This window comes from Colias croceus, chromosome 12, assembly GCF_905220415.1.
Source record: "Colias croceus chromosome 12, ilColCroc2.1".
Lineage (NCBI taxonomy): Eukaryota > Metazoa > Arthropoda > Insecta > Lepidoptera > Pieridae > Colias > Colias croceus.
Genome location: NC_059548.1, coordinates 8,380,279 through 8,393,894, shown reverse-complemented (window position 1 = coordinate 8,393,894; position 13,616 = coordinate 8,380,279). Strand labels below are relative to the sequence as shown.

Genomic DNA, 13,616 nt, shown 5'->3' with positions numbered 1-13,616 from the left:
GTGTTGTTGTTAAATTAAATGTCAGCCATACTAATATATAATATTATTCTTGCTTTTCTTTAATCTTCCATCAGATGGCATCTTCCCCTAAACTTAAGGATGTAATAAAACACTAATTGTGGTGATCACAAATAAATGATTATATTTAGAACACATTTTAGTTCATCAATTAGGTAAATCCTTTTTATTCAGATAGACTTTACAAGAAATAAAATAAACACTATTCTTACTTATTTAAAGGCTATTAACCGATTCCCATTTTAAGGTCTTCTTCTCTCCAAACATCAGGATAAGAAACCCTAAATTCGTACACATAATAGAAACTAGAAAGGTTTTTCAAATAGCAATGACCTCGTATATTCTAAGAATCGTCTTTATTATAATGCTCATCATAGCCACTGAATTGAATTCTTGTGTGCTATTAACGCGTCTCGATTGCCCTCGTGTTTGGACAGACAATCAACAGTTATAATAATTAGTTGTTCTGAATGCTAGACTATCACCTCTTTGTTTTAGATTGTGTATTTAGGATATGTGACTCATGTCCTAATGTGGTACAAATTAATAAGGTGGATAATTAAAGATCTCCTTTGTTGCAGAAGTCGAATTCATAAACAGTCTATAATATGCTAAAACGCGATGGATTTTGATACATTTTTTTAATAAGTATAGTGATTCAAAAGTATCTAGGAAAAAAGGTAAATTAACTCATCGGGTAAATGTTTATCGAGATAAAACTACGAAGACGTGTCCTATTCAAAGTCCGGGTCCAGTGAAATGATTTGATGTTCGATATATTTATAATCAATGGGTTTTTAAAGTCATGGATGTTCATGAATTGGGTTTCATTTTTGTACAGCAAACTAAAATAAGTCAGCAATTATTGAGACCAAATTTTTAATATTCATATTCGAAATCTTTCATGCAAAACTACTGAACTATTTCAAAATAAATATTGTGTGGAAAGGCATATAAAAGCAATGTACCTATACGCTTGCAAAGTAGCTGGTTCCGCGGAAAAAATAATAAACTATAAGAACTAAATTCATGGAACTGTTTCATAGACTTAACTAAAATTCTTAGGAAGAAGTTTATAAATAAAATTATCAAGAATATAGTAACAAGGACAAAATACATAGAAAGCGATTCTTCTAACACCAAAGGCTGTTATGTCATGTCGTTATGTTAGTGGTACTTCGGATAAAAAGATACAAATTCATAATATTATTGATTATCCTTATCAAAAACTATTTTCAGCTAATATTTGGCAAAGCGCAAGCAAAAATATAATGGTCGGTATAAATTAATAATGCCAACTTTATCATGACCGAAAATATCTATAATTTATTTTCGGGAAAGATTAAAAAGAACTTCTATTCATTTATGTATTACATTTATTTAGTAAATCCGCATCTTTTGTGTTCCATGTAATAAAAATACTGTTCATTGAAGACTAACAAAAAACAAGAAGGTTAGTTACTGTTATTGCAAAGACTATTGTATTAAATATGTTTCTTTACAAACAGGTTATTTAGGTATAATAATATTAGAAATAGAAAAATAATGTTAAATACAAGTATGATGGTTAATGCTGTCTATATGCGTAGTGTCTATATGTGTAGTTACATTTGAAATAACTGTTTCGAATTAGGCCAATTTTCCAGCTAACCTAGTAAATACTATTGACAAAGAATTTCAACCAAGGAAGCCTTTGATTGCTTGTATTTGCTCGACATCATGATGATTGATGATAAACAAGGGGAACTTCATGTATGTGTACCTTAGTAAATGTATGCTTATGTGCTGACTTTCGTCATATTTACAAAAGGTTGGTTTGAAACAAATTTGGCGATAGCAAATCCCCTAATTTTCCATGCGTATAAAGGTTTACGCAGTATTGCGCACAATTCAAAACCATTCTCATAGAAAAACATTGTATTTTTCCTTGATTGTTATAAAATCTAAGATGTTCTTATTATTTCGTAAATTATACCTACTTACATCAGAGGACGTTCATTAAAAAGGTGCTTTAATCTTTAATTACTCAAGTATTTTAATAACATGACTCGAAGTGGAAATGCCACCAATATTTAAAAATATCTTCAAAAGAATGTTTATTTATTTATAAATATTTATTTTACATTTATGGATAAGTTTGTTGATGTAACCTAAATCGAGAAAGTAATTAACTTTTTGTTTACGATAAGTCAAAAGTCAAACAAATAAACAATATCAACAATTATACAGAACGAGCTTTCCAACTCCGCGCGCGCAGTCAAAGAAAAACCCGCATAGTTGGTGGGATTTCCGGGATAAAAACTATCCTAATTCCCGGGATAAAAAGAAGCCTATGTCCTTTCTCGGGTATCAAAATACCTCTTTACCAAATTTCATGCAAATTGGTTCAGTAGTTCAGGCGAAATTAAGTAACAGACAGAGTTTCTTTCGCATTTATAATATTATATAGTAAGGATTGTCATTCTATTGATTGAGGGTAGATATTATATATTTAAGTCCTAATAGCTCGAAATACTTAATAGTAGGTAACTACTAACTTACTAATAGATACAATAATATTATGTTAATTAGTCATTCAATGCTTTTATCGTAATAAAGGTATACATAATACTACGTATAGAATACTTCGACAATTGCTTATCCAATAATCCTACAAAAAATTATTTTTCACGTTAATTTATATCACTCTCTGGTAAATAATTTGGATACCAATTGACCTCTCTTATAATGATTCATATTAACATAACCGTTATGCTTATTTAATTAATTAAACAATATGTTGTCACTTTTTCACCGAAACAAACAAATTAGGCCCTTGACTATGATGTACTTGTCAACACCGACAATCAGTTAATTAAATTAATGTTGTAGCTACTGTATACAATAACATGTCAAAATAATTAGTTTTCTGGTAGACAACGTTTTTGTTCCATTCCTTGGATGCATCTATGAGCAAAGCATATAAGTAGATACGCAATTATGCAGACTTGAATATAGAGAAAACCTTAGATTAAGGATTGGTCTCCGCATCCTCATTTACCTATGTACCCAAATAATTTGTTTAAAATATCTCACTATCTTCAACTAAAAAACGTCACATATTTACTGGGCGATATTTCTATATGAATAATACTTAAAGAACAGTCGAGAAAAAACAGGCACTTCAAAACAGGTTTAGTGATGGCTTCGGCAAAACCTCCCAGACTCCACGTGGCGTGAAGTGACCTTTGATTAGGTACATGCTTACATGTGAATGACTTGTAAAAAACAACATTTTAATCACACAACAACACAACCCTTGAAATCGAAATAAAAATAGACGAATGGATTGAAAAGAACAAACTAAGCATTCATTTATTTCATCATTTCTTTTGTCTCGTTATCGTTTTTTAGCCCGGAATTTGGTCGCCTGGGATATACAATATAATCTTGGTTATTTAGCAAATATGTAACTTACACTAAACAAAATATAATCAAATCTCCTTCATTTAAATTATGATGCCCTGCTAATTCTAATGCATTTTTTAATTATAATAGTTTGAATCACGTTTGAATGCAATAGCTACGTCGCTTAGCATAGTCCCTAACCTAAACCTCTCGTACCTAAAAGAAAAAAAAAGCAATTGTAATATTTTCTTTTCTAGGATGGAAAACTGTTAATCGAGACACCAAACACAATACCACCTTGGACGGTATTCGGTCCAGACAAGTACTGCATCGACACATTCGTCTACGAAGATGACAAGGGTGCTCAAACATCGAAATTAGATGCCTTGGTGTGCTTTGCAGAGGCAGCACGTGAGGAGCATCAACTATTGAGCGTTGTATGTAAGTATTGCTAATTTTTGTATAAATTCCAATCTATACTAATATTATAAAGAGGAAAGTTTTGTAATTATGTATGTATGTATGTATGGTTTTCACGCATAAACTACTGGACCGATTTCAAAAATTCTTTCTCCATTAGAAAACTGCATCTTCACTGAGCAACATAGGCTTTAATGCATTTTCAAAAAATTAGAGATCCTTACCAAAAATGCAATAACGTAACCCAAGGTGTAAAAAAATCCTTAATAAAAATTCTGTCATCGCGTGCGCTGCGGAATCTATTCTTATTTCTTTGAAGAACGAGGATGGTTCTTATGAAAAAAAAAAACATAAACATGTAGGTACCACGGGCGAAGCCGGGGGGACCGCTAGTACCTATAACATATTTTGTCTTATTTTGTACTCTAACTGGCTTTTATAAAAATGATGTCTAATTGTATTTTGGAGTACCTAACTGCCTCTTTATCTGATTTAAATTTCATTAATAACTTTTTGTTGCGTTATTTTAACCAGCAGCAGTATTACAAAAATCATTGCAGTTGTTCTCGAATTGTAAAAAGCAAACTATACAAGTAATATCTTAGTAAGGTTTACTTCTTTAAATTACTTTGACATTAAATATCGTAAATTCTTAGATATTCCACTAGCTAGATGATTGATTACTCCAACCGCACGACCTATATTATTTACTCCTCACTAGCAATTATCATCTTCAAATTATAACTTACTTCCTTACAATTTCAGGTATGTTAATCTCCTGTGTTTTTATCCTCGTCACCGTGGCTGTGTACTGCTGGCTACCAGAACTTCGGAACTTGCATGGAAGGGTCTTGATTGCGTATCTGTTGAGCTTGTTCGTGGGCTTCGTCTTTCTCTCCACTATGAAGATCTTGCTTATGATTGACAATATTTCTCACAACTGTTGCGTCATATTCAGTAAGTATCTTGTTAAATTTAAAGTATTATTCTGTAACATTTGAGAATATAAATTTTGTTCTATTGATTTCAAAAGTGTAGTTTAATTGTCGTGGCATTAGAAATAGATGATTCTATCATTGCACGTTCTTAAACTTTTAATAAGTACCAATATGTTATTGGAATAAATTAAGACCTTGACAATATGAAAGACGTTCAATTATTAAACAATATACTTTTTATGCTGTATGAAATCATGGTTTAACCTTTGTCAATGGACAATCCACGATCCATTTAAATGTATAACTTCATAACTGAAATACATATTGAAAATTTAATTCAATTGATCCATAATACTATGATAGTACATAATTTCCGTATAACATACGCTCATTAGCTTGTCCAAACAATGGTACTATGATCACAAAAATAATTGGCCTTTAAGTATCAATTAATGAGGTGAACGTTTTCCGAAAGTGTAAACATTACGTCTCATGGTCAGCAGAGAATTGGCGGAAACCCAACACTTCCCTTGGTATTTCATTCAAACCCTTTACCTATTCTTGAAACTGATTTACGTAATAGTGCCGCAGTTATCATTTTTGACGACTTAGCCCATTGAGCCCCAAGCGGCCAGATCGGTCCCAAACACAATAGATTTTCTATTTTATCTGTGGTTCCGGGGCCTGAGTTAATAATATTAAATCTAAAGAATTTCATTTTTTCTGACTCTATCCCTTAGTGACTTCTTAAATAAAATTCTTTGGCTTGTAGTTTTAAATTCGTCTAAAACGAATTAAATCATGTGGCCATTTACGCCCTGGATCTTAAAATCTTAAAACAATAACATTATTTGAAATTATGTAAAATAAATTCCATTATTATAAAATTATGTTAGAGTTGCTTGTATCATCAACTTAATTAAACCATCTTCATTGATAACGTTATTTCCTGCTGGCGTATTTCGTTTATTTATTTTCAAAAATAATTCCGCTACATTCAAACAGAAGGCATGTTTAAATACAAATTATCACAACATTATTACCGTCGAGACGGATCTCTATTGACTTAGTGTTAATGACCTCATAACGCGTTGGCAAGTTCCTATGCAATCCATCACTCTTCTAATTTCGATATGTTCTAGGTAGCATAAAAAATCTATTATAACTTCTTTAATAGTTTCTTGTATTATTTGCTTCCCTTTTGGGAGCCCTGTGGGGGCTGATGATGATGATGATAATTATAATACAGACTTTTCAATCATACACAGTATTAAACTAGTTCGGGAGCCGAAGGGTTCATTATTATTACGTGTATTATTATATCAATAAAGTTTTTTTTATTTTTTATTTGTCTAATAAAGAGATAGGTTAGCCGTTAGGCTGTTGATATTGTAACTTAAAGATATACGTAATAAACTACAATAATAGATACTGTTGCGATTAAAATGTAGGCACGTTTTAAGATATTCCAACTGTTTTAATGACGAGACATGTTTTCATGGCCAGCTTGAAATTGTTTTGTTTTTCCAACATCATTAAAAAACGCGGGATCCGGTTTTTGTCGTAATTTATTTATATGAATAAATTCGGTTTTTACAGGGCGTAATTTTCCGAAACTTAGACAATAACTAATCGAGAGTTTTATAGAAACAGATCAGAATAAATAAATAATTATTATAAAATATATTTTTAAGTCTTTTATTTTATAAATGAACAAGATAAGTTACAGTCATCCCTAACTTATAACAGCGATCTCCCACTGTGAAAAAATTCTTCAAATAACAAAATGGTCTCCGCTAAATTTTATATCTCAAATTCAATTATTAGGAGCATCAAATTGATCCTTTATTGCAAATCGCTCATACAATTGTTCTCAAGTATTGAACATTACATTGAATGTGTCCTTATGGTGACTCATGACTTAATCTTGCATAATAATTAGCGTAATACGTACTAGACAGGGTAATAATGATCTCTTCAAGATACATGTCTTATGTATAAAGTGGAAAAACAATGCCCTTTTCTTGATGGAAAAACATAAGTACCTGATTCGCAAATAATGTAATTGTTTGATAACATAAAACTGGGATGGATTTAAGTACGGATTTTTTATTATTAATTAAACGATTTGTTTTCCTTGTATTTAATTAAATTATACACAAGGAAAATAAATGAACATCAAAGTTTGATTTATTTACAAATTATATCTAAACAGCAACCAAAGAAAATAACTATTTGATATTTATTTATTCAAACATCGTGTAAATTTCAAATTTTATAAAAAGTAGAATGGTCATGAACAGTCGCACAGTTTAAAAATAAAGGAAGCGTGCAATAATATGGTTTTATAATAAACACGTAATAATAATTGTACTATTTGTTCTGTTGTTTTATCGTGATTATAAGAAAATAAAGTAAGCTTACGGATTTGAGATTATTAGCAAACGTTAACTACAATAATTATTTGTATCGAAATTGTCAGAATTGAACCAAATTAAAATGGGAATACGGGGAAGGCGCCAGCTTTCAAATAAATAAAGAATTAAGTATCATAATCGGTTCTCCCCGTCGAAAATTCTGAAGTAACAAACCCATAAAATATATAAGTAGTAGTACCATGTAGTACATAATAAAATACAGTCGAATTGAGAGCCTCCTCTTTTATTGAAGCCGTTTGAAAAACAAACATAACATAAAACTTATTGTAAAGTTTGCATATAGATGTTTGAAGAGTACCTATCGGTGTTAAAAGGGTACCTGTCATGCAAGTTTGAATAATCCAGAAAGATAACTGGTTAATAATATATTACTTCTCGCTGAGATGAACATATTAACAGTATTTTAGTTACCGAGTGGTACAGAGTAGGTATAATATTTTGTGTAATGTTTCCTTTAAAAGTGACTATATTATAAGATACCTAGGTAGAGTTTAGGTTTATTGGTAGGTAATAGATATTGATACAATCCTATGAATATAAAATTGGATTTTATTACACTTAGGTATCAAAATTAATATTACAGAATAGAGCCGGTAAAGAAAACTTAACTTAGTGAACTAATAAAAACCTTATAGGTATAGCGTCTTTAAAACATGGCCAAAGTAATAATTCAGTTGTCGGTTTATAATTTTAATATGTTTACTTACGTTACGTACGTTATAACAATACATAAAATTTATAAATATGTATTGTTATAACTTAATATAACATCTTCCAATCCAGTGAAGTTAGGGTGCGCTTAGTTAACATCGTTCAAAAACACCTACCATAATTATGTTGTACTTATACCTGTGCATAATATCATACTCTGGTCTTAAGTGATTGAACCTAGCCTTACCTTTATATCGTCGTTAGGACATACTGTTTGAAAATAGACTTTAAACGTATATTTAAAACTACATATTCGTAATATTATTAACAATTATTTATAATATTACTTGCCTAACTTATGAAGCAAATCCAATGTTTTATTTTATTGTACTAAAATAGATGCATAGCTATTAATTATCCAAATCATTCTTACTCAGATACCACGCGCCGGTCGCCAACCTTCAAAATACCAAGCCCAAGCTTAAAAATGATGTTTACAAAGTTATTTACATCATCTTCTAAAAATTACGACCTCAAATGTCTTTTTAATGACTTTTATGATTAGACGAGACAAACGGAACGAAATAATGGGGCACTGTTCAATAACGTTAAAATCTCATTTTACGATTGCGTTTAATTTATGACGATCTCAAAGAATATTTGGTTCTAAAAATGGATTGTAAATCCTATTGTTTATGAAATGATGTAGCTTTGATTTTTTTTTCAGCCTTCATCATCTATTTTTTCCTGTTGGCCGCATTCTTCTGGCTGAATGTCATGTGTTTTGACATTTGGTGGACGTTCAGGTAAATTCTTTGATTAAGATTTGATTATTATTGTAGACTAGCTTTCCGCCCGCGGCTTCGCCCGCTTTGTCTAAAACCTAATAAATTATATACTAAAACCTTCCTGTTGAATCACTCTATCTATTACAAAAAACCGCATCAAAATCCGTTGCGTAGTTTTAAAGATTTAAGCATACATAGGGACATAGGGATAAAAAAGCAACTTTGTATTATACTATCCCACCAAAAACATAAATGTAAAATTGGGAGCCGAGTTCATTCGTTGACTTAATTTGCCAAAAAAAGAAATGAGATCTAAATGTGTGCCAAGTTCTGCAGACAGTCCAGAAATTTATTTACAAAGATGTATTAAGTTCTTAGGTTGACTGAAAACTCAATTGTTTTATTTTCCCTTACAGAACAATGTTTATTCCAAAATATAACTTTTTTAATTTGAATAATATAATTATTTTCACAAAGCAAACAACTAATGTCCTATTAAACCCCATAATTTGATGAGGCTAGTTTTTGGAACCTCACAAAATATAAACTGTATGTAAAACTAGCCTCATCAAATTATGGGGTTCAATAGGTCATTAGTTGTTTGCTTTGTGAAAATAATTATGTTATTCAAATTAAAAAAGTTATATTTTGGAATAAACATTGTTCTCTAAGGGAAAATAAAACAATTGAGTTTTCAGTCAACCAAAGAACTTAATACATCTTTGTAAATAAATTTCTGGACTGTCTGCAGAACTTGGCACACATTTAGATCTCATTTCTTTTTTTGGCAAATTAAGTCAACGAATGAACTCGGCTCCAAATTTTACATTTATGTTTTTGGTGGGATATCATTACTTTTTGTACAGAAAATTACTCTGCAAATTTGATTTACTTTATGAATATAATACTTTTTATATACGATTTTTTTTATTTTTTCTTGCGGTTTCTCTGTATGGTTTGTTTAGTATTATTTTCTATATTTTCTTATATTATGTTATGAATGTCAGCGCACATTGCCCCGTTTATTAAAGATTACATGATTTTCTAAACATCCAGCGTGAATTTGTACACACACTATTACCAAGATGCAAAGATCGTTGTAGAAGAATCGTCGCCTTACTCCATGACGTTACGGTATTGCCATGACGCGATCTTGAAATTTTATTCTAAACGCGCCTCAAGCTGTTTCACTCATATTAATATTACGCAAATTAAATCATTTCGACCTTCGACGAAGCCACCACCATTTATGGTAATTATTTTTGCATGCTTGTATTGGCTAAACAATTCATGTTTGTGCTTTATTAATATAATTGTATCACCATTGAATACCATGTTTAAAGCAAAATAAAGATTTTATTTATTTATTTACACTGAAATTAAAACTAAACTAAACACTCATAAATAAAGAATAAATAAATGTGAATATTATATGTAAAATTATATGTATATTATTTTTAACTGTATGAGCAATATTTTTATTACAATTTTCTTTTATTTTACGTTTAATAACAGTTTTGAATAAAGAAATCATGCAATCGAAGTAATCTGCCCTAGCGATACTAGCGCGAGTGAGTGTGATGTCAGAGGCGCTTCGAATCTACAGATGTTTCGTCCTAAAATATGTAAACTTCAATAATCTATATCTCAGTCATTTATTGATGGATTTCAAAATTTTTTTCGGCCACTGATTAGTTTTGATCTATTTTTCAAGACTAGTAAGGTGAATATACTATTTTCTATTTTTTTAAACTTTTCCATTTTTCCATACAAACAAAATTAATGTCATTGAAAAAAAAATTAAATACAAATAAATTCAGTATTTTCTGAATTTTTCCTTTGTACACTCACTATTACCTAGTTGATTACAAAATTTGAACTTTCTAGGTCATCTGGAAGTGGGTTAGGTTTTGTATATATCTATAAGTCAGTCAGTCTTAAAAATTGCGATTTTTGGCTATTAATATCTACGCAACTGTTTAATCTGTATTTATGAAATTTAAGGTTCTTGTTTATCTTGAGGTCCTCTTGATATACGTACCAAATTTGGTTTATTTAACTTAAATAGTTTTCGAGTTATAAGGGGGTGAAAAGTGGCTCGAAATGGTTCGTGTAAATATACACACGGCTGCTGCTCGCCAGTTCTCTTCGCTTGAACTCGGCTTGACACGCTGCCGCGTGTCTAGATGTAGTGATGGTAAAAACTATTCAGCATTTCAAAACTGCTGATATGATAATATTTTTAATGCTCATATGTTTATTGAATAACACAATGTTCTAATTTTAATAAATACTTATAACATGTTCACGTTAATTTAGGTGTTTACACCTAATATATTTTACTTAGCAATAATTATTTTACACTTCTCTGCTACACCCATTAACCCACTGCAATAAGTTCAAACATTTACCTATATACTTAGAAAGACATCATTCGCTCACCCTTGAAAAGCTAAGTCCACTTTAAAAGGCCAACAAAAATGTGTGCGTGTACTAGTGTACACACGTAAGAAGTGAAACTTCTTTATCAAAAAATAATTTAGATACTATATGCAATTTTACAGAAATACGTTGAATCACGCGTAATAAGAAAACGCGGATAAGAAAAAGATGGCGCGTAACGGAAAAATGTCACGCGTAACGAAAAAATGTTACACTAAATTTTTTTCCAACCCCACTAAAGAAGATTCACTTCAAAAATAAAGAACCTTCATAAAAACATTATTTTCTCAATTCAGCGGAAAGCGGGGTATGACAATGGAGAAGATGTCACTACGGGCTCGATTCTGCGCGTATTCATTGTATGCGTTTGGAGGTCCCACTGCCTTCACTATTCTACTCGCTTCGTTGGAATTTTCTGACCTATCCCCACATCCGTTATTGCCTTTAATTAGGCAACAAGGGTGCTTCTTATATGGTAAGTAAGCTTGAAAATCCTACAGGAACTGGTAATTTGATTGTAGATATTGATTTTTGATTGTAGATATATGTATACCTAAGTAATAGTTTATGGACTATGGTGCATTGACTATAAAGTTGTGCTTAGCTTTGTACAAAAAAGATACATTAACCCCTATTGCAAAGAGCAAGAAACATATTATACAGGACTAAAAGCTTTTACCGTTTTTTTAAATAAGACATCGGATTTTGATCCTGGATATATGATTGGCCATATTAATTCTCATGCACTTATTTTTTTACCAGAGGTAAAATTATGAAAGGTGTCCTATCCTGAAAAGTTCTGTGTTCACCAACATACAAACTATCGAATGTATGATAGAGAAATAGGATTATCTAATGATTTCTCACGATAAGTACATGATTAGGTACATCATTTAACATATAAATTATTTTTTCTTTCAGGTAAAAGCCGACTCCTCTACCTGTATGGTCCAATCGTAATTCTGTGTATTTCAAACATGGTATTCTTCGTCTTAACCGCCTTGAAGATAACTCAGATCAAACAACAGACTTCAGTACTGAAGTCGAAGGAAAGCGCGACTCACGACTCACATAATCATGATAAACAAAGGTAACATTATTGTACTTAAGTTAAATGAAAACAATAAAGATATATTATCATAAAAATTTCATATACATATTGCATTGCTAAATTGTATTGCTTTATTTAATTTAAGCTTTTAAATTAGCCTATCTAGGTTCCAAAATTTTCTCCTAAATTGAACCGTCTTTGTCACTTATTCTGTTTAGGATGCCCGTCAGTATAAAAATAAAAAACTACGACAAAAAGTGCTAAATAATAATTGATCTAATTAAATTAATATCCTATTTTATCAATTACCTTTCCAGGCTTCTTCTCTACGTCAAACTCTTCATAGTGATGGGAGTGAACTGGTTTCTAGAAGTAATCAGCGCTATCTACCCAAAAGCAGATGCTCTCTGGAAATTCACAGATGCCTACAACGTTCTTATTGGCCTTATTATCTTCATCATTTTCGTTTGCAAGAGAAAAATCTTCCGTCTCATCAAAAAGAGGTTTGTAATATTTTAATTTCAGATTTTTTTATTAAAATTGCCTTTATAAGTATTAGGAAATCAGCCGATATTCAAAATAATACAGTGTTGGTCGATTTATGTAGGATCAAAGAAAGATTTCATCGAAGCGATACAGAATTATGGAATACCAATCATATAAGTGGGAGCAGAAGTAACTTTAAGGATTATAGACATAGAACCAGTATGGAATCAATACGAACAGATAGCGGTTCCAATAAAGTTGTCCATACAACAATTATATAAAGACTGATATCTAATAATGTAAATAAGAAAACGTAAAAACATTTTAATAATAAGAAACTGTTAAAAGTTAACAATGAAGATTCCAGTGAACACAAACTCAGAGTAAATTCACATAGAATACAAAAAGACATAGAATATATTAGAAATACTAAGTTCCTACGCAATAATATCGCATATAAAGAAAAGTCAATGAAGATGAAGAAAATATCCCAGAACTACATAATAAATACAATAAAATATTAAAATGAACTAAAGGTACGAGAATAAATGAATATCGGCTTTCGGTTTGAGGATTTAACAGTGGTGTAAAGAAATGCTGAAAACTAACACAGGAATCATTTTCTTAAAATACGAAATGAATACATTCATTCCTTGGATGATCATTAATTGGCATTTAAATATATTAAATTCACAGTACTGCATTTAGGTTTAAATTTCTTCATCTCTAAAAAACTGATAAAGGAACAGTAGTCAGTAATCAATGTATAAATAGGAGATTGTAGCAAATTGTTTGGTAATAAGGCCAAATAACTTTATACGTGCCATTTAATGAAAAGATTCCCAAACCTTTTTTCACTGACATTATTTAGGATCTTCTTTATGCGCTACAGTTTCCTTTGGCATTGTGACTCTTAATGGCTTTTCCTTAGCAGTTTTATAGATTGATTCACATGGGACTAAAGGAATGCATGTGTAAAATAATTTAAACGCTATAG

General features: G+C 30.7%; 1 protein-coding gene across 8 annotated transcripts in view; it reads left to right on the top strand.

The window, feature by feature from the left end:
* LOC123696488 (probable G-protein coupled receptor Mth-like 3) overlaps window positions 1-13,616 on the top strand; it is a 32,019-nt gene that overhangs the window by 14,476 nt on the left and 3,927 nt on the right. For 5 of the 8 annotated variants that reach the window (XM_045642674.1, XM_045642680.1, XM_045642676.1 and 2 more), the window contains 7 exons: window positions 3,663-3,846; window positions 4,591-4,782; window positions 8,580-8,658; window positions 11,379-11,557; window positions 12,004-12,172; window positions 12,451-12,636; window positions 12,741-13,155. In XM_045642674.1, coding sequence (XP_045498630.1) covers window positions 3,663-3,846; window positions 4,591-4,782; window positions 8,580-8,658; window positions 11,379-11,557; window positions 12,004-12,172; window positions 12,451-12,636; window positions 12,741-12,900 — 1,149 coding nt within the window. In that variant the 3' untranslated portion in view covers window positions 12,901-13,155. The remainder of the gene's footprint in view (window positions 1-3,662; window positions 3,847-4,590; window positions 4,783-8,579; window positions 8,659-11,378; window positions 11,558-12,003; window positions 12,173-12,450; window positions 12,637-12,740; window positions 13,156-13,616) is intronic. The other 3 variants (XM_045642679.1, XM_045642678.1, XM_045642681.1) reach the window with 1 other exon arrangement.